Raw genomic sequence first — 23,450 nt, 5'->3', positions numbered from 1 at the left:
CCCTGCCGCCTAGCAGGACCCACAAGGAGGGAGAGTCTCTCTCTACCTTCATACTTATTCAGGGGAAAGGTATTTCAAACCCTACCTAGAGATCAGGTATGGGTTTCCCTAAGCACCTGGCAGGGTATGTGTTCTTTACACAGTGCAGGTGAAAAAAGCAAAAACAGAGGTTCCTTCCATTATAGTGGGTGATTGACTGTTGCTCGTTTTGTTTTGTTTTTTGTTTTATTTGATTTGATTTGATTTGATATTTTATTTTATTTTATTTTATTATTTTATTTTATTTATTTTTTGAGACAGAATCTCACTCTGTCACCCAGGCTGGAATGCAGTGACGTGATCTTGACTCACCACAACCTCCATCTCCTGGGTTCAAACAATTCTCCTGCCTCAGCCTCCTGAGTAGCTGGGATTACAGTCCCCCGTCACCACTGGCTAATTTTTGTATTTTTAATAGAGATGGGCTTTCGCCCTGTTGGCCAGGCTGGCCTCGAACTCCTGAGTTCAGGTGATCCACCCACCTCGGCCTCCCAAAGTGCTGGGTTTACAGACATGAGCTACCGCACCCAGCCTCATTTTGTTGTTATTGATATTTTTATTCCTACCACCTTTATTGCTCAGTCCTTTGGATCTCACATTGCAGAATTTATTTTCTGATTGTTAAAACATCTTGATTACATCCCCAAATCTTAGTATCGCCTTTAAAAAGCTGCTCAAATAAACAAAACTGCGTTGAGACATGAGTGATTTATGGAAACAAATCTCATATGGAAGAGTTTTTCTCTGCTGAGGAATCGAGGGGGTGATGTAACCTGTATGATTTTGTCGGGGGGAAAGACAATATGTATTTTTGTAATCAAATTATAAGAAAGCTGGATAATCTTCTTACTTGAAGGAATTTTCAGTAGAGGGATAAAAGCCTGTTGGTTGAAAGCTGAGAAATGGAAGGCTGCCTGCTGTGGGAAAATTCAGGCTGTGTTCAGGTATCACATACCTGTTTGCAGAGGAGAAAACACACAGTCAACTGTGGGAACTCTACAACTGTGGGAACTGGAACTGTCTTCCTGTGCGCAGGTTGTTTCTAGAACGCCTGCCATTGTTGGTTTGAAGGAGGCCAGGCTTGTCTTAGTTTTTCTGTCTCTGCCTTTATGATATAGATATTGATGTAAATATTGTATGTCTAAGGACTATTTCTGAGTTAAGACTGAACTACTTTGAGAATGGTCTTTGTCTAGCAAATTTGCTCATCTTTGTCTAAAAATTGGTCACTCTTTGGGGTTAGAAAGGGTGGGGAGGAGTTTTTCAACTTGAATATAAGCTGCTTGAGGGCAGGAACTTTGTCTGTTTTTCTCAGCATAGTATTCCCAGTGTCTGGTATAGCCCTGCCATATTCTAGGGCTTCAGGAAATACTTACTGCATTATAACATAGATGCAAAAGAGAGCTTCACACTCTTGTAGTATATTATCTTTTGGGCTTTAGCTGAAGACAAGGGGCAAGCCTCATAGATCTTTCTTTAAAATTTTTTTTTTGTTAGGCTGGGCGCAGTGGCTCACGCCTGTAATCCCAGCACTTTGGGAGGCCAAGGCAGGCAGATCCCCAGAGGTCAGGAGTTTGAGACTAGCCTGGCCAATATGATGAAACCCCATCTCTACTAAAAATACAAAAATAGCCGAGCGTGGTGTCATGCGCCTGTAATTCCAGCTACTTGGGAGGCTGAGACAGGAGAATTGCTTGAATTGCTTGAACCCGGGAGGCAGAGGTTGCAGTGAGCCAAGATCGTGCCATTGCACTAGTCTGGGAAATGAGCAAAACTCTGTATCCAAAAAAAAAAAAAAAAAAATTTGTTATTTTTCTAATTATTAAAAAAAACCCTGTTTTTGTAGAAACTTAAGTATGGAAAAGCTTAAAATAATTATTAACTACAGTCTCACCACTTAGAACCTTTATGAACATTTTTCAATTTACCTGAACTTTTATGTAGGTATATTCATATGTATGTATATCTGTATATATATGTATCAATACATGTTTTATTTTTCTGTTTGTTTTTAGAGATAGGGTCTTGCTTTCTTGCCTGGGCTAGAGTGCAGGGGCACAGTTGTAGCTCACTGTAACCTTGAATTCCTGGTCTCAAGTGATCTTCCTACCTCAGCCTCCCTAGTAGCTAGGACTACAGGTGCATGCCAGCGTGCCTGGACAGTTTTTTATTTTTTGTAGAGACAGAGTCTTGCTATGTTGCCTGGGCTGGTGTTGAACTCCTGGCCTCGAGCGATCCACCTTTTGTCTCCCAAAGCACTGGGACTGGAGTTTGAGGCTGCAGTGAGCTATGATGCACTCTAGCCTGGGTGATAGAGTAAGACCCTATCTCTTAAAAAAAATTAAAAAAATAAGAATAGTTTTATTATTCTTATTCTTAGAATTATTCTATTCTTAGAATTCTATTCTATTCTTAGAATTATTATAGATTCTAAAACGCTGGGATTATAAGTGTAAGCTGCTGCACTTGGCTTCCATGTCTGAAATATATATACTCTCTCTTTTTTTTGAGACGGAGTCTTGCTCTGTCGCCCAGGCTGGAGTGCAGTGGCCAGATCTCGGCTCACTGCAAGCTCCGTCTCCCGGGTTCACGCCATTCTCCTGCCTCAGCCTCCTGAGTAGCTGGGACTACAGGCACCCGCCACCTCGCCCGGCTAGTTTTTTGTAATTTTTAGTAGAGACGGGGTTTCACCGTGTTAGCCAGGATGGTCTCGATCTCCTGACCTCGTGATCCGCCCGTCTCCGCCTCCCAAAGTGCTGGGATTACAGGCTTGAGCCACCGCGCCCGGCCTATACTCTCTTTAAATAAGATCATTTTGTTTATACTGTTTCATAACCTGATTTTTTACTTAATATACCATGAACTTTCTTCCTTATCAATAATTACTTTTTACTCACTGTTAATATTTAAAAACCTTTACTTTTAGTATTTTTTATATCTTTTAATATTTTACTCACTTTTAAAATTGTTTCCATTTTAGAAATTATTAGTTTGAGAAAAGTTAGTTTGCAATAACACAAGAACCCACACAGGTATTTGTGGCTTAATTGAATATTTGTTTTTCCCTAAATTGCTCTTACCATCCCCAGTGTGTGATTGTCAGGAGGCCTTTTTATGTACTTCAGCAGATTCAGGTCTTTGGTGCTTAATGTTGCAGTAGTGAATTATGTTACCCGAATGTAATCTCCGTCTCTGCTTCTTTCCCCAGTCAACAGTGGAGGCAAAATAGCGCTGAGTGATGAGTTTGCCCAGGTTTATTCCTTGGCAGATGGGATTCGAATATGGATGGTAAGATTTTCTTTTGCATGTGATTTTGGTGTTATTTGAGGTTTTCTACCATGATATCATGGAATTAAGATGAATTGTTCTCTTCTCAAGAATATAGCTTTAGGATTTTTGTTAAGCTAAAGTTTAGTGACATGAATAGATATACAATAATTTAGAACCCTTGAAATTGTAGTCTGGGCAGTTGAAAATAGAGGAAACAGGATTTAGTTGAGCCCTCTTTACATCCCTTCTTGGAACTCCATAGAGCTGGAGGAATAGCATCGCTTTAGATACTGGGTAACCATGGACAGTTTTAGGTCTCAGCATCACGTAGAGCTGTCCCCTCATTCAGAGTAGAATAGGGATGAAATTTTGGTTCAAACTGCAGCAAACTGGGTTTATGACCCTAGTAAGACTCTTCATTTCCCTAGATCTCAGCTGCTTCTTTATCAGTACTAGATGGGCTTTAGAGAAAGCTGCTTGCAGCACGAGTGTTCTAGAAATTTTTAAGTAATAAGGTTGTGGGTATTACAAACCCCTCCTACATGATACAACCGTAAAGTACTCTGTGGTCTCCATGCTGTGTGCTTTTGAAGTAGTTTGCCGTGCGTGTCCTTGCTTCCCTGCCTGTGATGCGGCTCAAATTCTCCCCTAGTTAGAGATGAAGCAGAAGTCCCTCATGAGCCTGGGGAATGAAGCAGAAGAAAAACATCGTTCAGAAGCTACTGAGGCGAACCCTGAGAGCCTGGGTGAGTGTGCTCATACCAGCTGTTGTCCCTGAGCCTTCTGTTTTCGTTTCAGAGCCTGGAAAACCAATGACTCACCTTCTAGATTATCTCAATCAAGGCTGTGTTGACCTAGGGAAAGTAATAGAGGTGCTAAATGTAGTATCCAAGGATGTATCATAAATAGAGAAAATCCCAAAGAGGAGTGATTTTTTATTGACCTGCTCCAAATGGAACATCTTTCTAATCACTTCTCTTAGGAGGCATCAGGTGCTTTTTGAGCTACATCTTTTTTCTTTTTTGAGATGGCGTCTTGTTCTGTCTCCCAGGCTGGAGTGCAGTGGTTCAGTCATATAGCTCACTGCAGCCTCCAACTCCTGGACTCAAGCAATCTTCCTACCTTAGCCTACCAGGTAGCTGGGACGTCAAGCAGGTGCCACAACACCTGGCTAATTTTTTTCCTCTTTGTATTCCCCCTTGCTAAGCAATTAAAAAATGGTTTTTTTGCCTGGCGCGATGGCTCACACCTGTAATCTCAGCACTTTGGGAGGCTGAGGTGGGCAGATCACAAGGTCAGGAGATTGAGACCATCCTGGCTAATGTGGTGAAACCCCACGGTGAAACATCTCTACTAAAAGTACAAAAACTTAGCCAGGCGAGGTGGCGGGCGCCTATAGTCCCAGCTACTCGGGTGGCTGAGGCAGAAGAATGGTGTGAACCCGGGAGGCGGAGCTTGCAGTGAGCCAAAATCGTGCCACTGCACTCCAGCCTGGGTGACACAGCCTTTTTTTTTTTTTTTTTTTTTTTTTTTTTAAGGGATGGGGTCTTGCTTTGTTGCCACAGCTGGTCTCAAATTCCTGGCCTCAAGTGATCTTCCCACCTCAGCCTCCCAAAGTGCTGGGATTATAGGCATGAGCCACTGCCCCTGGCCTTGTTATGATTTTAAAGTGTACTCACACTGAATATTCAGTGAAATTAAAGAATTACTATTATTTTTTTAAATATTATGGTTGTGTTATGTTTTAAAACTCATATATTTTTAAGAGAAATATGCCAAAAATTTTTACAGATACGATAGTGTGGTGCTGGAATGTGCGTGGAAATAATCTGGGGAGCGGGGAGTTGGTGGGGGTGAAACAAGATTGGCCCTGAGTTAGTAATTACTGAAGCTGAGTGACAGGTACATAGAGGGGTCCTCATGGTATTTTTTTATATATACATGTTTGAAAACATCTACAATAAAACTTTTTTTTAAAAGTGTGCTGATAGTCCTGGCGCAATTTTGATTTCTGTAATGAGATAAAATTTGATTCTGTTCTTCTATTCTGTCAGTAAATATGTGTATCACTTTTTTGTGTTTTGGTTGGTTTGTTTGTTTGTTTGGAGACAGTGTCTCATTCTGTTGCCCAAGCTGGAATGCAGTGGCATGATCTCGGCTCACTACAGCTTCAACTTCTCAGACTCAAGCAATCCTTCGGCCTCAGCCTCCCAAGTAGATGAGATTATAGGCGTGTGCCACCATGTCTGGCTAATTTATTGTATTTTTTATAGAGATGGGGTTTCACCATGTTACCCAAGCTGTTCTCAAACTCCTGACCCCAAGTGATGCTCCCGCCTCGGCCTCCCAAAGTGCTGGGATTACAGGCGTGAGCCACCACACCAGGCCTATATCGCTTTATTCATGAAGCTGTCTCTTGCCCTAAATTGTGATTTTTAACTTGATTATTTTCTCTCCAGAAGTAGGCAATAAATTTAATTTTAACTTTTTTTTTCAATTATGATTCTTGTTTGCATCTAGCAAAAGAGTGTATTGAGAAGAGTCTTCTATTACTAAAATTTCTGCCCACGGGCATACGTTCAAAAGAAAGCTGCGACAAGTTGGAGACTGCTGACGAAACCAATCATCTCCAGCCACTCGACAAGCGCCAGAGGACAAGCTCTGTGGTGGAAGAGCATTTCCAAGCCTCCGTATCTCCCACTGAGGCAGCACCCCCTGCCACAGGAGACCGGAGTCCTGGCCTGGACACCCAGCCAAAGCTGCCGTCCAGCAGTGGCCTTCCTGCTGCAGACGTGTCCCCTGCCACAGCTGAAGAGCCCTTGTCACCTTCCACACCCACCCGGCGGCCTCCCTTCACCCGAGGGCGGCTCCGGCTGCTCTCCTTTCGATCCATGGAGGAGGCCAGACTGGTGCCCACAGTGAAAGAGAAATACCCTGTGCTGAAGGACGTCATGGACTTCATTAAGGATCAGTCGCTCTCGCACAGGAGGTAAGCCAGTTGTTACCTTCCCGGCACTTTCTCTTTTTAAGCCGTAGGTACCCAGTCTAGTCAGAGGCTTGAAATGTGAAAAGTGAGCAAATAATATTTAGGATAGATCAAGACTTGTTTTAGAATATTCAAGAAAATTTTTGATGGTTTTTTTTTCTTTAAAGAAGTAATTTTTGGGTGGGCACAGTGGTTCATGCCTATAATCTCAGCAGTTTGGGAGGCTGAAGTGGGAGGATCACTTGGTGTCAAGAGTTCAAGACCAACCTGGGCAACATAGTGAGAACCCTCCCCCCATCTACAAAAAAAATTTTTTTTTTTAATTAGCTGAGGCTGGGCGCAGTGGCTCACACCTGTAATCCCAGCATTTTGGGAGGCTGAGGCAGGTGGATCACCTGAGGTTAGAAGTTCGAGACCCGCTTGGCCAACATGGTGAAACCCCATCTCTACTAAAAAGACAAAAATTAGCTGGGCGTAGTGGTGGACGCCTATAATCCCAGCTACTCGGGAGGCTGAGGCAGGAGAATTGCTCGAACTTGGAAGGCGGAGGTTGCAATGAGCTGAGATCACACCACTGTACTCCAGCCTGGGTGACAGAGCAAGATTCTGTCTCAAAAAAAAAAAAAAATTACCTGAGTGTGGTGGCACATGCCCATAGTCCCAGCTACCTGGGAAGCTGAGGCAGGAGGATCACTTGAGCCAGGTAGGTTGAGGCTACAGTAAGCCAAGATTATGCCACTTAACTCCAGCCTGGGTGATAGAGCAAGACTATCTCAAATAAAAAAAAAAAAGATATTTTTTCATGTAAGATTTATACATTGTACTGTTTATAAAGTATATCTCAAGAATATACCATTAGAATTTTAAAAGGAAGCATTTTTTGGGTAGCTACCACTTATAAATTTGTCTTATTTTAACCCAGGGAGAAATTTGGATTTGGTATTTTCTAGAGACATGGCCTCCCTATGTTACCCAGGCTGGTCTTGAATGCCTGGGCTCAAGGAATCTTTCTGCATCAGAGGGTTACAGGCATGAGCCACCACACCCAGACAGGATTTGATATTTTCCAACAAAAGTATTTGTTCGTAGGCCTACATCTCTGGAAGTATTGCATGTTTAAGTTAGTGAGGAATTTCCTGTCCTAAGAATTAAGGCTTTGTCTCTGTGGAAAGTGAAAATATCAATGTTCCTTTTTAATTAATTTAGTTAAATAATGGGTTGTCGGACTTCTGGACAGTTTGCATGAACTGATTTGTAGTACTGCTGAGTGATGACTTAAAAATAGTAAAGAAGTATTGGTACTCCTCCTACATGCTGTTTCTACTACCTCACAATAGTATTTCCTCTTTGATCTATGGCATCAGGGCTTTGGCGGGGATATTTTCCTTCTGCTCCAGCTCAAGAGTTTTCTGGGTGTTCCTGACTTGCATTGTATCTCCAGTGTTGTGAAGGTCCTTTCCCTGAGGAAAGCCCAGGCCCAGAGCATCCTGGACGTCCTGAGGATAACCCAGTACTGTGCAGAATCCCTTGGGCAGCCCCACTGCTTCCATCCACCTTTCATACTTTTCCTGTTGGAGCTTCTGACCTGCCAGAAAGATTTTACCAAGTAAGTACAAAGGACAGGTCCACAAGGAAAACAGCAAAGATCATTGTAAATAAATCCTGATTGTCTTCTTGAATTAATAACTGCGTCATTTCTATGTAGGATACAAATGTACACTTTTGGTTAATTTATTCTCTCATTCCAAGGAAAGATGGGTTATATCCTTTTAATATGTAATGGCTGGGAACATGTTTATTCCTCCTGGTGAGTTGATCAGCTTTGCTTTACCAGATGGTGAGAATTGCATTCCTCATGTACTCATGCATCATTTGGCTCCTGGAAGCTGTGAGCTAAATATAAGGCTTACAGAAATGATATTAATCTGAGTACCTCAAAAGGTGGTTCTTAAGATTAACTCAATAAATATCTTTCGAGTGTCTAGTGTGCTAGAATGTCTTCTGGGTGTTAGTTATGCAGCAGTAGACAAGGCAGATTTTGTATTGAGAGAGAGACAATAAAAAATAAATAAATGAAAAAATACCAGATAGTGATATTGTTATGTGGTGATTAATACAGTGACTTAGTTTGGATGGTCAGGGAAGGCAGGCTGAGGAGATGAAAGCCAAGAGGTGAATGACCAGCTAAGATCAGAGGGAAGAGCCTTGAAGGCAGAAGGAACAGTGCAAAGGCTCCAGAGTGGGGAGTTAGTTCAAGGAACAGAGAGAAAACGATTGTGACTGAGTGACGGGAAAAATGAGATGGGATAAGGTCAGAAGGGCAGGACCCTTATCACCATGAAATATTTCAATTTTATACCGAGTTGTAGTTGGGAAACCACTGGAGATTTTTAAGCCCAGGAGGATGACACTTTGTTTTATATTTACAAAAGTGCCCGTGGCTACGTGTGAAAAGGAGTGGAAATAAGAAAAGCAGTTAGGAGTCTGTGGCAGTAGTCCAGGCAAGAGATGATGGTGGTTTGACCCACAGAGTAGTACTGGAGATGGAGAGAAAAGGATGAGATTCAGAATATATTTTAGAGGTAGAATTGTCAGAACTTATGGACGGATAAGATGGAGAGGGTAAATGAAGGAAAGGAATCATGAGAAATTCCTAGGATTGGGAGTGAGTAACTGGTGACGCATTTTACTGAGGGAAAGAGTATGGAAGAAGCAGATTGGGGTGAAAATCAGAGGTTTTGTTTTGGCCATGTTAAGCTGGAAATGCTTTTTTGTAAAGATATCAAGTAAAGTTAAGAGTCAGAGTCTAAAGTTAAAGAAGTCAGGACTAGGGATAGAATTTGGATGCAGTTGGCATGTAGATGGCATTTAGAGCCATAAGACCTCCTAGAAAGAGTGCAAAGATAGACAAGAAGGGGCCTAGGACTGAGCCTTAGGGGCACTTTTTTACTTAGAAGTCAAGCAGAGGAAGGAGTGTCAGCTAAGGAGATAAAGAAGCAGTGGCCAGTCAGGTAGATCAAAAACCAGGGGATGCTGTTGTCCCAAAAGTTAAGAGAAGAATGCATCTGAAGAGATAAGAATGTCAGGTGAGTGCCCTTTCTGGAAAAAAAAAAAAGACAAGAATGATTAGTTGTGTCAAATGCTGATGTGAGAGTTCAAAAGAGATAAAAACGCACTGGATTTGGCAGCAGTCTAACTGGAGCCATTGGCCAAAAGGCCAGGGAGAATGAGGGGGATAAAATGGAGAGAGAGACTACAGACATTTAGTTTAAGAAATTTGGCCTCAAAGGGAGCAGAGAAATGGGGAAGTTTTTGGAAGGCGATGTGAGGTCAACTGAGGGTTTTAAAGAGATATAAGAGGACTTCGGAATGTTGGTGGGAATGAGTCAGTGATAAGGAAAGCTTAATGCTGGAAGAGAGGGGATAATTTGCAGTAGCAGTTGCATAAGTTGAGAGATTGGCCTTTGACTGAACCAGGAGGCTCTGTCTGTAGTAGCAGGGGAAACAGGACACCCAGTGTCTGCATGTTGGCTGGTAGATACTTGGTGGTGCAAAGGTAAGGGAATTCTTATGTGATTGTTACTTTTCTTTATCAAGATACCTAAGTTTCTCTTCTAAAAAAATGTAAGGATAGTCATTGGAGAGAATGGAAGGATGAGGAGGAGGTAGCAGTGGCATAAGGAGAAACAGGAAGGGTTTTTTGGTGGGGGCAGGGGGTTGGGGTTTTTTTTTTTTGTTTTTTCGTTCGTTTGTTTGTTTGTGTTTTGAGACAAGAGTCTTGCTGTGTTGCCCAGGCTGCAGTTTAGTGGCACCATCTTGGCTCACTGCGGCCTCCACCTCCCAGGTTCAAGTGATCCTCGTACCTTGGCCTCCTAAGTGTGTGCCACATTGCCCAGCTAATTTTTGTATTTTTACTAGACACAGTTTTTCCCCCTGTTATAGCCAGGCTGGTCTCGAACTCCTGACCTCAATTGATCCTCCCAGCACAGCCTCCCGAAGTGATGGGATTACAGGCGTGAGCTACCATGCCCGGCCTATGGGAAGGTTTTAGATAGAATGAAAATTGAGAAAGCCAGTCTACTGAATTGCCTGACAATTTTGAGTGCTTGTTTGATCGTTACAGTTGCAAATTTAAAGTCATACTAGTCAGCTTGGTTGTGTGGTGTTTCCTCCACGATATTCAGCTGTTTTGATATAGGTATAAGATTTCTCAGGCAAGTACATGGAGGAAGGAAGGGACACGGGAGTTGGTGTTTGCTAAGGTATGATTAGGGGCCATGGAATCTAAGCTGAGAAGGGAGCAGAGAGAAAGCGTGGCGGGAGTAGTAGATGGTGAACATGAGGCAGCATCCTGGGCTGCCGCCCGTTGGTATTGAAGAAAGGGCTGCTGTTGGAGTCCTATCTGGGTGAGCAGGAAATCTGGGGTCAGAGTAGGGTGCTCTGGCGTCAATGTATCAGAGATGGTGTCCGCATGTGATAGCAAGGTCCAGGAAATGACCATCAAACTGGGATGGCTAAGGGCGTGGGAGAGAAGATCATTGAAGATGAAGATGGCAGAGAATTGAGGGAAAAAGGAATGGAGACATCATTTTTATGGATGCTGAAGTCACCAAGATGGCCAGGATCATGGTAGAAAAGACAGGTTGGTGCCAGAGTCACCCATGAAGGGAGGCGGAGGGGTGAGCATGATTGTGTGGAGAGGATCCAATGAGTTAATTTGTGAAAAATACTTAACACAGCATCTGGCATCCAGGTAGTGGTGGGAGGGGTGAGTTTATATTCACAGAGAAGATAAATAATCTCATCTCCATGCTTCTGGGTGACTCTTGACCCAGTCGAATGGATTCACTCGCTGCTCTGTGCTTTACCTTCTATAGGTATTATGTGTGTATTTACTTCAGTGCCTGTGCCACTTTGTTCAGCTTACTGCTACTTGCTCTTTTTCATGTAAGAAATCATGATTATTATTAAGAAAAGGATGTTCTGGCAATTAAGTGAATCAGTGATTTCCTCTGTTTCTAGTTATTTTGGACACTTGGAAGGCTGTGGTGCTGATCTACACAAAGAAATTCGAGACACTTACTATCAACTTGTTCTGTTTTTGGTCAAAGCAGTTAAAGGATTTAGTAGCCTAAATGACAGGTACTGGATAACTTTATCATTTCTAGAGAAAAAAATGTATTGTTTTCTGATTATAAAGGAAACATATGTTCAGTGTCAAAAATACCAAAAAGCACAAAGAACAAAATAAAAATAACCTCTAATGTTACCACCTAGAGAGCTAATCACTAATGTTGACTTATTCATACATTTTCTTCCAGTCCTTTTTCTGTCTGGTGTGTATATTTGCTTTTTAAGGGATAAGTCTGGGTTTTTCTAAGAATTTATAGCCTATTATTTTCTGTTTTGGTATATTAGGGGTTTTTTTGTTTGTTTTGAGACAGGGCTTCGTGCTGTCACCCAGGCTAGAGTGCAGTGACTCAGTCGTGGCTCACTGCAGCCTGGACCTCCCAGGCTCAGTCGATCCACCCACCTCAGCTTCCTGAGTAGTTGGGACTACAGGCGCATGCCACCATGCCCGGCTAATTTTCTTTATGTTTTGTAGAAATGGGATTTTGCCATGTTGCTCAGGCTGGCCTTGAGCTTCTGGGCTCAAGCAATCTGCCTGCCTCAGCCTCCCAAAGTGCTGGAATTACAGGCGTGATCCACCACGCCCAGCCAATCTATTATGTATTATGTGCAGTTTGAAAACTGGAGTATCACGCCATTTCCCAGTCCTCTTAGTAAATGGTTTAGACATAAGCCTTAAATAAAAGGATTCTTCTGTAAATCTAAACCGCGTAACCTTGGCTGATTTGGAACTGGCCGTGATCTTGCAGTTTATCAGGAGCTAATTTTTACTTCTCAGTTCTTTACCATAAGACACTGCTATGGTGGTCCTGGCAGGGTGGAAACCTTACCTTACAGCTTTCAGAGTTCTTTTGCTTAAGCTTTGAAGAATGTTTGTGTGGAGTATGAGGAATTTGAAAGGAACCCAAACCAGCAATGTGAAGTTCCCTTCTGCTTTCAATTGCAAACTAGGTCATCTACTTGAATTGCTCCTGTTGCCTCAGTTGGTAATGGGCAGCTCTGCTAACGGTTACTTTCATGGCCCCTTTAGGTCCTTGCTGCCTGCCTTATCCTGTGTTCAAACAGCCCTGCTTCATCTTTTGGATATGGGCTGGGAACCCAGTGATCTCGCCTTCTTTGTTGATATTCAGTTACCAGATCTCCTCATGAAAATGTCACAGGAAAATATAAGTGTCCATGACAGTGTGATCAGGTAAGAGCATGGTCCTGCGCTCTGCTGTTCCTAATGTAGGTTATGAAACGCAAGGATCATAGTGGGGGTCGTTAAGAGCACAGACTCCGGAGCTAGACTGTCTGTGTCATTTCCCGGCTTTGCCACATCCTAGCCAAGTGGCCTTGCACAAGTCACATAATCCCTCTGTGCCTCACTTTCCTCATCTTCAGAGCTGGAGGTATCAATGGTGCTGCCTCCAAGGCTTGCTGTGATGAATACCTGAGTTATATATTTCTGCTTTTAGAACAGCACCTGACGTGCAGTAGAGCTGTGTACGTTGGTGGTGGTGCTCTCGTGAGCTCCGAGGCCGAGAATCCTCTGCATTTTGGTGATCTTAGTATAGCTTGTTGAATTGGAAAATCCTTTTCCATAATTTTTGTTACATGTATGTGTGATGTTAGCCACTCTTAACTTCTTGCACATTATAAGGACCTAAGTTAGAAAAAAATCATGTATGAAGGTTTCTTTTTCCTTCAATTTGACCAGTATCTCTCCACTCTACTCAAGTTCACTTCCCTATTTGCAGCCGTTCATGTGTAGAAAAGAAAGAGAAGGGGAGAGGGAATGCGCTAAGAGGAGAGAACTGGGAGGAAGTAAGTGAATGAGTCAACACTGGGACAGTTTCCACTCTCTCAGGAGAGCTGTTCCAAGGGAAAAGGGGACAGAATTAGAGCTGTCTCTTTAGTTCACGAACCTCAGCCGTTGCTTCACTGTTACAGCTCCGTTGGCAGAGACGCGGGGCTGCACTGGGGGGCATCAGCTTGTGGTTCTTGGCTGTGGGCCTGCTTGCAGTTTCTCGCTTCGTCTCCCTGTATGCCACGGTCCTCAGGGAAGGAAGCACGCCCTTTACAACAAGCGCTCATAGCACCTAGCCCAAAGCTTGAGTATAGGCCTAAAACCATTTTGTTGGAATGCATGAATGAATGAATGTGTATTTATAGCTTGGTAAATATTTTGTATTTGCTGTCAAGCAAATCTCTTTCTGTTGAAAGTTCTGGTTATTAAAACAAGCTGTAAACCAAAATTATGGAAATTTGTAATTTTGCATCCAAAAGGAGCTTTTAAGATTATCTCCCTGAAGCTGTTTATTTGAAATGAGGAAACTGTCTATGGCCATGCCACCCTGAATGCGCCTGATCGCATCTGAAATGGGGAAACTGAGGACCAGAGCTGAGTCACCTGTCAAGGTCTCACAGTAGCTGGTGGTAGAGCTGAAGTCACGGTGTCTCCTGATTCCCTTCTCATACTGATTCCACCAGGATATGCTGAGCATGTCTAAATCAGACTTTAAAACAACAACAAAAAAACCTAACTTTATTTGGCCCTAGTGCCTGGCACATAGTAGGTTCACCATAAATGATTGTCCAGTGGATTTATGCCATGTGGTATAGCCTGCAAACTCTTAATTTCTCATCCCTTATAGTCTACTCTGGAAAGGGCTTCTCCTTCCTTCTTGGCATGTATCTACCAAATATTTGACAAATCCAGGGGCTTTGAAAAGCAGTTGACCTTTCCCTGTCAGAAGCTGAAAAATGCCCAGTAGATACAGAGTCTGCTAACCAGTACTTTCCTTGGTGATTGGGAGAGGCATGCTTTTCTCTCTTTATGTTCTTTCAGCCAATGGAGTGAAGAAGATGAGCTTGCTGATGCCAAGCAGAATTCAGAATGGATGGATGAGTGTCAGGATGGCATGTTTGAGGCCTGGTATGAAAAAATAGCCCAGGAAGATCCAGAGAAGCAGAGGAAAGTAAGACCTCCCAACTAGAGTACTCTGAAGTGATTTGCTAGGAGTCTGGAGAGGAGAGTTTGCCTGGGGGGTGTTGGCCGGCTCTTGCCTGACAGGGCTGCAGGTGGCATTCAATACCCTAGCAAAGGGGTCCCCAACCACTGAATGCAGCTGAATGCAGGCTGTGAGCATCGGGCAAGCGAGGGAGGCTGAGCTCCGCCTCCTGGCAGATCGGCTACGGCTTTGGATTTTCTCGGGAGCACGAGCCCATAATAAACTGCGCACGCGAGGGATCTAGTTTGTGCGCTCCTTATGAGAATCTAATGTCTGATGATCTGAGGTGGAACAGTTTCATCCCGAAACCATCCCTCACCCGGTCCTGTGCATGATACTGGTTCCTGGTGCCAAAAAGGGGAACCACTGCCCTGGTGTCCGGTGTTTAACCTTCAACCTGAGGGGCTGTAAATCCTGATTTGACCACACCCAGAGTGGCTGCCTGCCAGAGAACTAGACTCATTGGAAAATTGACTCTTAAAGCTGATGTACAATAGGAAGTGCCATTTACTAATTTACAGTGAGAAGTAGAGTTGCTGGAGGGCCTGAGCTCTAGTGTCCTTGGGGCAGCACATTCTCTTCCTATAGACAAGCAGCGTGGGAAGCCACATTTCCATCAGAAGGCTGCCTGGTGAGCATGGGAGCAGCCATATATATGGAGAGGGCATCAGAGCTGCATGATTCAGCTGTGCGAAGACACAGGCTCAGATAGCCCGCTCTGTCCATCTCCATGTCAGGTGTGACATCCATCACTACCACATGTGCCAAGCATCTGCTGCCTCAGATTCATTCATTTTCTAAGTATTGAGTGCCTACTATGTGCCAACCACTTTGTTCACATAGCACCATGGTGGTGCTTGGATGGAGCTTGCCAAGTGGGCCGTTGTGGCTTTTTCTCTCTCATATGTTAATACCGTTTGGGAGTCATTCTGTAGTTCTAAGGTGACTTGGCATATTTGCTCTGGTGTACTGTATGGTGACTTACTGATTTTGATCATTTCCAGGCCCTAAAGAGAAATGATACTGTAGTCCAAGTACTTTCCAGTAAAGCAATTTGTTTGCTCATGAAACAGTACCCAGACTATCCCTGCAGAAAGTTTGCCTCTAAGTGCCAGGGACAGTACTCCTTTTGTAGTATCTGTGAACACTACCATTGTCCAATCAAGTACCCAAGCCAGAAACTTTCTTCCCTTTTACTGATCCCCATATCTAGTCAGTCACCAAGGTTTCCGCCTTCTGCCTCAGCACCTCAAATCTGCGCACCTTTCACCGTCCCGCTTACTACTCAGTCCCAGCCCTTATGATGTGCCGTGGGGTTCCTTTCATGCTTTGGTCATGGTCAGTCTCCCTGAATCCAGGCTTGCCTCCCTTGATCCGTTCTTACCTCAGCTTCCAGAAGAACCATTAGGGCACTCCAGTCTGGTCACATTACTCTTCTGTTTAAAAACAGTCTGTAGGCCGGGCGCGGTGGCTCACGCCTGTAATCCCAGCACTTTGGGAGGCCGAGGCGGGCGGATCACGAGGTCAGGAGATCGAGACCATCCTGGCTAACACGGTGAAACCCCGTCTCTACTAAAAATACAAAAAATTAGCCGGGCGTGGTGGCGGGCGCCTGTAGTCCCAGCTGCTCGGAGGCTGAGGCAGGAGAATGGCGTGAACCTGGGAGGCGGAGCTTGCAGTGAGCCAAGATGGTGCCACTGCACTCCAGCCTGGGCGACAAAGTGAGACTCTGTCTCTAAAAAAAAAAATAAATAATTAAATAAAAATAAAAACAGTCTGTAACTCCTGAGACTAACATTGAAAGGCACTTTGTGGTTCAACCTTTCTCTCTTCATCTGACTATTCCCCTCTGTACTGTATTCTACACACAGAGTCATGCCAAGTTCATAAACCCATCTCTGGTCCCCTTTTCGCTCTCAGATTTGCTATTCCTGTCTGACATATCCACCTCCCTTATCCCCACCCAGCTAGTACCTGTTTGTCCTTTGGGTTTCAGCTGAGGAATTATCTCCTTCAGAAAACCCATTGGTAGCCATAGTCCTCTGTTCCCTCAGCCTCCTGAATTTTCCTGTGAAAGCACTGGTCATACTAAATGGTCATCACCTCCTTGACAGAATTCCCAGCTAGACACTGAGGAGCTTATTCATCATCAAATCCTAGCACCCAGTATAATGCCTGGAACATCTTCAGTACCTATTGAATGGAGGAATTGATAAGTAATTGTGGCCACCTTAGAAAATCTGTCAGTTAATTGTATTTGTTTGGCCTTACAGATGCACATGTTTATTGCTCGCTACTGTGACCTGTTAAATGTGGACATCTCTTGTGATGGGTGTGATGAGATTGCCCCCTGGCATCGATACCGGTGTCTGCAGTGCAGCGACATGGATCTCTGCAAAACTTGCTTCCTAGGTAAATTTCATGAACTGAGTATGCCGTATCCAAAGGTAATAGTCATTTCTAATTTCTATGATCTTACCATTTTTAAAAACTCTCAGTGTACTAAATAAAAGTACTGCCCAGTGGTGTTTTCTCTGACTTCCTGGTGAACATGAGCCTTATCTCCTCAGCTAGATGAAAAGTTCCACAGCCCTAATATCTGTCGTCCTTCCTTCTTCTATCATGCTGGGTGTAGCCACTTAATAAACACTTGGGACCAATGTATGTATGTTCAATGGAGTTTTCAGGAAATAGTGTTTGCTTCTGAATCATGCAGTGTTTACATGTAGCAAAATACACACATGCACACACACACACACACAAGCAAGCTTCAAAAATCCTCTCATACACTTGACTTGTAGGTGCTGAGGTAAAACAGATCCATAGCAGTGCACACCTGAGTGGCCTTTTTGTCTGTGGCCGAGCAGTAAAAGACACAGCCCTTGCCCTAGAACCATCTACAGTCCAGCAGAAAGACTGGACAGATCCACAGAATGTCTATTCCAGTACAAGAATGTGTGTGCTGAGTTATAAATGAGGGTACAGATTGTTTCTAGAGAAGTTTAGAAGCAGTAGCAGCATTGCTGTGGGGAAGGCTTGTGAAGGAGGTGGAATGAGAATTGGTCTTTGAAGAAAGTTAGAACTGGATGATGTGTAGGAAACGTTGGGGATGGTGTCACCATCAAGGACATAGCAAACCCTGGGACAGGAGTGTCTGTAATGAGTTTAGATGGACATGCTGAAGTGTTTGCCCAACTAACGGTTGGATTAAGACAGGTGGGCCCTGATTGTGGGACCCCAAGATACTAGGCTAAGGAGTTTGAATAGTCTAGAGACAGCAGGGAAGGTTTTTTTGGTTTCTGTTTGTTTGTTTTTGTTTTTGTTTTGAGACGGAATCGCCTTCTGTCACCCAGGCTGGAGTGCGGTGGCGAGATTCAGCTCACTGCAAGCTCCGCCTTCCGGGTTCACGCCATTCTCCTGCCTCAGCCTCCCAAGTAGCTGGGACTACAGGTGCCCACTGCCACGCCCGGCTAATTTGTTTGTATTTTTTAGTGGAGACGGGGTTTCACCGTGTTAGCCAGGATGGTCTCGATCTCCTGACTTCGTGATCCGCCCACCTTGGCCTCCTAAAGTGCAGGGATTACAGGCGTGAGCCGCCGCGCCTGGCCTAGGGGAAGGGTTTTGAAGTCGGTATTATTAATAACATGATAAGAGCTATGCTAGAGGAACGTGGTTCTATCTGTGTTAAGAGTCTCCCTTAGGAAATCAGTCACAGTATTCACATGGGCATGGGAGCCTGGACTGGGTTCGTGGCGGTGGGAATGAACAGAAGTGGGCCAGGTGCGAGGTGCATTCTGCAGGGTCCATGACAGAGCTTACAGTGAGAAGGGCCCAAGGGCCTTAGTGTGAGAAGACCGGTGCAGTAGTGCAGTCCATCTCTTTCATGACTGTTATTCTCTCACGCACTGGGTCTGGGTCTGGTTTTTGTTTTTTTTTTTTTTCTTCTTCAAGGCAAGGTCTCACTCTGTCACTCAGGCTAGAGTGCAGTGGCGCCATCTCAGCTCACTGCAACTTCCGCCTCCTGGGTTCAAGTGATGTTCCTGCTTCAGCCTCCCAAGTAGCTGGGAGTACAGTTGCCTACCACCACACGTGGCTAATTTTTGTATTTTTGGTGGAGACGAGGCTTTACCATATTGCACAGGCTGGTCTTGAACTCTTAGACTCAAGTGATCCGCCTGCCTCAGCCTCCCAAAGTGCTGGGATTACAGGCATGAGCCACAACGCCTGGCCCTTTATTTATTTATTTAGGAAGTCTGTTTTCATCTGTGATTCTGGAGTGAAAAAAGAAGAGCAAATATCCTGACCAGTCCCCAGTGCTTGTTAACAGGAATACATCAACAGAGGCTTGCTCTTTATTAGTGGAGGTGTCATAGGAGACAGCTCACAAATTAACGTGTGGACTTGCTTCCACCAAATAGCAGTCCTGATAATATATTTGATCTCACTGTACCATTGCCAAGAAATTCTGTGCCAAGAAACTCATATGCCTCGAGCCACCCAGGCACAGCACCCTGTCTCCAGAGAATGTGTGTGGGCCGTGTATCCCTGAGCAGTCACTTGGGAACGGCCCTGGCGCTGGGATTGGTTTGGGTTTGGAAACCAGCCGGTCTAGGAGCCCTCTGCCTTATCCGCTCACGCTGCTTTGTTTCTCCCCAGGTGGGGTGAAGCCCGAGGGCCACGGAGACGACCATGAAATGGTCAACATGGAGTTCACCTGTGACCACTGCCAGGGTTTGATCATAGGCCGGAGGATGAATTGCAATGTTTGCGATGACTTTGATCTTTGCTATGGATGCTATGCAGCGAAGAAATACTCCTACGGGTATGTCTCAAATGACCGTCACCACGAAGCCTTTTCTTTACATGTTCCTTCACTTGAAAAGGGACTTCTTTCTTTTTATAAAAAAACTTTTTAATTAAAACTTTAAACATAACCAAAAGTAAAGAGACTAACACACTGAACGTTCATGTACCCATTACCCAGATTCAGCAGTTAGGAAGATTTTGTAATGTGTGCTTAGTTTATTCGTTTTTTTTTTTTTTTCTATGTTAAAGTATTTTAAAGCCAATTTCAGGACCAGGCATGGTGGCTTACACCTATAATCCCAGCACTTTGAGAGGCTGAGGCGGGCACATCACTTGAGGTCAGGAGTTTGAGATCAGCCTGCCCAACATGGAGAAACCCCATCTCTACTAAAAATACAAAAATTAGCTGGGTGTGGTGGTGGGCACCTGTAATCCCGTCACTTTGAGAGGCCAAGGTGGGCACATCACTTGAGGTCAGGAGTTCGAGATCAGCCTGCCCAAAATGGAGAAACCCCGTTTTTACTAAAAATACAAAAATTAGCTGGGTATGGTGGTGGGCACCTGTAATCCCAGCTACTTGGGAGGCTGAGGCATGAGAATCGCTTGAACCTGGGAGGCAGAGGTTGCAGTGAGCTGAGCTGAGATTGCGCCATTGCACTCCAGCCTGGGCGACAGAGCGAGACTCCATCATAAGTAAATAAATAAATAAATAAATAAAGCAAATTCCAGGCCTTAAATTATTTGCTTCCTACATACTTTATACTCCCCTTTAAAAATTATGGGTTTTTTTCACATTACCAAAATGCTATTACTACACCTTCCAAAATCACAATAAACAATTCTTCCTTAGCCCAATTTCCACAGACAATCTCTGGGGATTGTGAAACCCTGAAAGGTATGTCCTGTGCTTGTGTTTCTTCATTTTTCTGGGGAGAGGGCCCACACCTTTCTTTACATTTGCAGTAACCGCATCCTAGAGGTGACTAATGCCCAGTTGCGACCACTTGCTCCCCTGAGGCCCTGTGCTCCTGTTTGGAACCTCGTAAGCTTTTGGAGGCTTGTAAGATTTACATGTGTCTTGCCTTTGCAGCCATTTGCCTACCCACAGCATCACGGCCCACCCGATGGTAACCATTCGGATCAGTGACCGGCAGAGGCTCATCCAGCCGTATATCCACAACTACTCCTGGCTGCTCTTCGCTGCCCTGGCTCTCTATAGCGCCCACCTGACCAGTGCAGAGGATGTGGATGGGGAGAAGCTGGACCCCCAGACCCGCAGCAGTGCCACCACCTTGCGGAGCCAGTGCATGCAGCTCGTCGGTGACTGTCTGATGAAGGCTCACCAGGGGAAAGGTGACTTCCCCATGCCCAGAAACCAAAACCGGCCCTCAGTTGCTGGTGAAAAAAAGCCTTGGCAGATGTAAAATACTAAGCTTAGTTTACAGGTGACAAAATCCAGTTTTCCACTAAAGGTGTTTACCCTGGTTTGGAACTTAATTTTAAGTTCCCCGATGGATTTTAGAGAAATGTTGGCATTGAAGTAACATATATTTTCTCTGAAACTAATACTAATTAATACCTCAAACTAATTTTAAATAATAATTAAAACTGTTGATATCTGTGGATGCAATCTAAGATTTGAATCTGTCAAACTTTACTGAAAGAATCCAGACTTGTTAACCTGGCATGTGAGTCCGCTTCCACACAACTGTATTCTAGGTAAGAGCCGTTTACGAGTAAAATAGTTCAGCAATGTATCGACATGAATCTGACTTGACTAAGGAGTGGTGGGAAGAAAACAACTTGAAAGTTAAACCTTGGAGACATCTAAGTTCCTTCAGATAATGGCATCCCCATTCGAGTCAACATTAGAGAACCAGACCTGTGTTAGAAAGCAGATGGGTCATGCCAGCACCTTAGAGCAATTCCCTTACCCATTTGCCAGTGGGAATTTAGCAGTCTGGTTGTGTGGGGCGACTATAAAAGTATAATGTTGGTTATTTTCTAAATAGACAATCCTGTTATACGTTTTTTCTTCTGTTAATAAAGTGCAGGTATCCCTTGCTATTCCGCCTCTCACCATCTGAGATGAGGATCTGAGTAGATTTAGATAGTGAGGGATGTTCATGTTGAGTACTCTAGGATTTGGTTTGTGCAGAACTCATCTATCTATTTCTATATAATGGCAAAGTAACTTATGGCACTTGCTGAAAATAACTCTTGTTATAAAACTTTTAACCATTCTCTTATTTGCTTCCCATATAGGTCTTAAAGCTCTAGCTCTGCTTGGTATATTGCCAGATGGTGACTCGACCCCAGAAGATCAGGCCCTACCAGTCACTGCACCCACCCAAGCATCAGAGGAGCAGCTAGAGAAGAAAACTGTGCAGGGTGCTGAGCTGTCAGAAGCAGGCAATGTAAATGACGATTCTCTACTACACAGAATTACAGGTTGAACTCTCGAGAGAGCCATGCACTCAGTGTAGCAGAGCAGAGAGGTTAAGAGCACAGACTCCTAACCCAGACTGCTGGATTCAGATGCCTGCTCCATCAAACCTTGGGCGTGTTATTATCATCTCTTCAGTGTTTGTTTTTCTTTTCTTTTCTTTTCTTTTTTTTTTTTTTTTTTGAAACAGGGTCTCACTCTGTCTCCCAGGCTGGAGTGCAGTGGCATGATGTCAGCTCACTGCAGCCTTGACCTCCCCAGGCTGAAGCGGTCCTCCCACCTCATCCTTCTGAGTACCTGGGGCCACAGGCATATGCCACCATGCCTGGCTAATTTTTGTATTTTTTGTAGAGACAGGGTTTGGCCATGTTGCCCAGAGTGGTCTTGAACTCCTGGGCTCAAGTGATCTGCCGTCCACATTTTTCCCAAAGTGATGGGATTACCCTGTCTCTACTAAAAATACAACAACAACAAAAAAATTAGCTGGCCTGGTGTCATGTGCCTGTAGTCCCAGCTACTCGGGAGGCAGGGATTCGCTTGAACCCAGGAGGCGGAGGTTGCAGTGAGCCGAGATGGTGCCACTACACTGCAGCCTGGGCAGCAGAGCAAGACTCCGTCTCAAAAAAAAAAAAAAAGAAATTCATTCCTAGCCCATGGTGTGTACTGTATCTGTGTAGCTGTATCTATATTCAGTCAACAATTAGGTGTTACTGAATGCTTACTGTTTACCAGGTAGACACAGTAATTTACACATAGTTGCATAAACAGAAAAGCCTTTCTGGATCCAGGTATAACCTGTGATAACGTAAAGATTGTTTTGTGGAAGAGCACCCCGTTGTTTCTGTGATGCTGCCTCCAGAGCTTGAGTTTCTGCTGAAAAGGCCCTTGACTGCCACAGGGGTCGCTGATGTTGCTGTCCTCTGCCTGTCAGGTTGCTAGTTCAAGGATTCCTGCGTCTGGTGGTTGTAGCTCACCAGTATCCCGTCGTCATGTGGAGGAATACAAAAGCAAAACGGGCCAGCAGAAACATGAACATTTTTATTATTTCCATTCAGTCAGAGAGTCAGTAGAAGATAGGCCGCATAATCATCAAGCCTGTCTCTCAACCGTCCACATTTCTTCCATGAAACCACTTCTGTAGGCGGCACTTTAACCACCCACGGATTATGATGGGAACAAAGAGAGCATTTTTAGAAGAAATGGGATTAATCAGTAGTCCCCACCTTTGAGCCTGGGAATATATGTATCTTCTCCTGAGCTCTCAGCATCTTACAACTAACCTGCCACCCATAAGCACGGTGCTTCCCCGTTTATATTTTTATTTATATCAGAATGGACTCACAGGGGTTTTTTATGTTTTCTTTTATTCAGTGGATTAAAATCTGGTACCTTTTTTTTTTTTTTTTTTTTTTTTGAGTCAGGGTCTCACTCTGTTTCCCAGGCAGTGGTGTGGTGGTGTGATGTTGGCTCACTGCAGCCTCTGCCTCCTGGGCTCCGATGATCCCCCCACCTCAGCCTCCTGAGTAGCTGGGATTACAGGTGCCCACCACCACACCCAGCTAATTTTTTGTATTTTTAGTAGAGACAGGGTTTCACGGTGTTAACCAGGATGGTCTCGATCTCCTGACCTCATGATCTGCCCGCCTCAGCCTCCCAAAGTGCTGGGATTACAGGCGTGAGCCACTGTGCCCGGCCACTTTTCTTATTTGTTTTTTTTTGTTTGTTTCTTTTTGTTTTTTGAGACAGGGTGTCACTCTGTTGCCCAGGCTGGAGTGCAGTG

The 23,450-nt window shown here is 44.3% G+C and overlaps 1 protein-coding gene across 3 annotated transcripts in view; it reads left to right on the top strand.

Annotated features, from left to right (window-relative positions):
• The window catches only part of ZZEF1 (zinc finger ZZ-type and EF-hand domain containing 1), a 158,847-nt gene that overhangs the window by 90,986 nt on the left and 44,411 nt on the right, over positions 1-23,450 (top strand). For 2 of the 3 annotated variants that reach the window (XM_073004598.1, XM_037987445.2), the window contains exons 27-37: positions 3,248-3,327; positions 3,962-4,055; positions 5,830-6,298; positions 7,737-7,901; positions 11,318-11,437; positions 12,456-12,617; positions 14,256-14,385; positions 16,692-16,830; positions 19,075-19,240; positions 20,315-20,577; positions 21,490-21,641. In XM_073004598.1, the coding sequence (XP_072860699.1) occupies positions 3,248-3,327; positions 3,962-4,055; positions 5,830-6,298; positions 7,737-7,901; positions 11,318-11,437; positions 12,456-12,617; positions 14,256-14,385; positions 16,692-16,830; positions 19,075-19,240; positions 20,315-20,577; positions 21,490-21,641 (1,940 nt within the window). The remainder of the gene's footprint in view (positions 1-3,247; positions 3,328-3,961; positions 4,056-5,829; positions 6,299-7,736; positions 7,902-11,317; positions 11,438-12,455; positions 12,618-14,255; positions 14,386-16,691; positions 16,831-19,074; positions 19,241-20,314; positions 20,578-21,489; positions 21,642-23,450) is intronic. The other variant, XM_037987446.2, reaches the window with a different exon arrangement.

The sequence above is a fragment of the Chlorocebus sabaeus genome, chromosome 16, assembly GCF_047675955.1.
Source record: "Chlorocebus sabaeus isolate Y175 chromosome 16, mChlSab1.0.hap1, whole genome shotgun sequence".
Taxonomy (NCBI): domain Eukaryota; kingdom Metazoa; phylum Chordata; class Mammalia; order Primates; family Cercopithecidae; genus Chlorocebus; species Chlorocebus sabaeus.
This window is presented reverse-complemented; position numbering and strand designations above follow the sequence as displayed.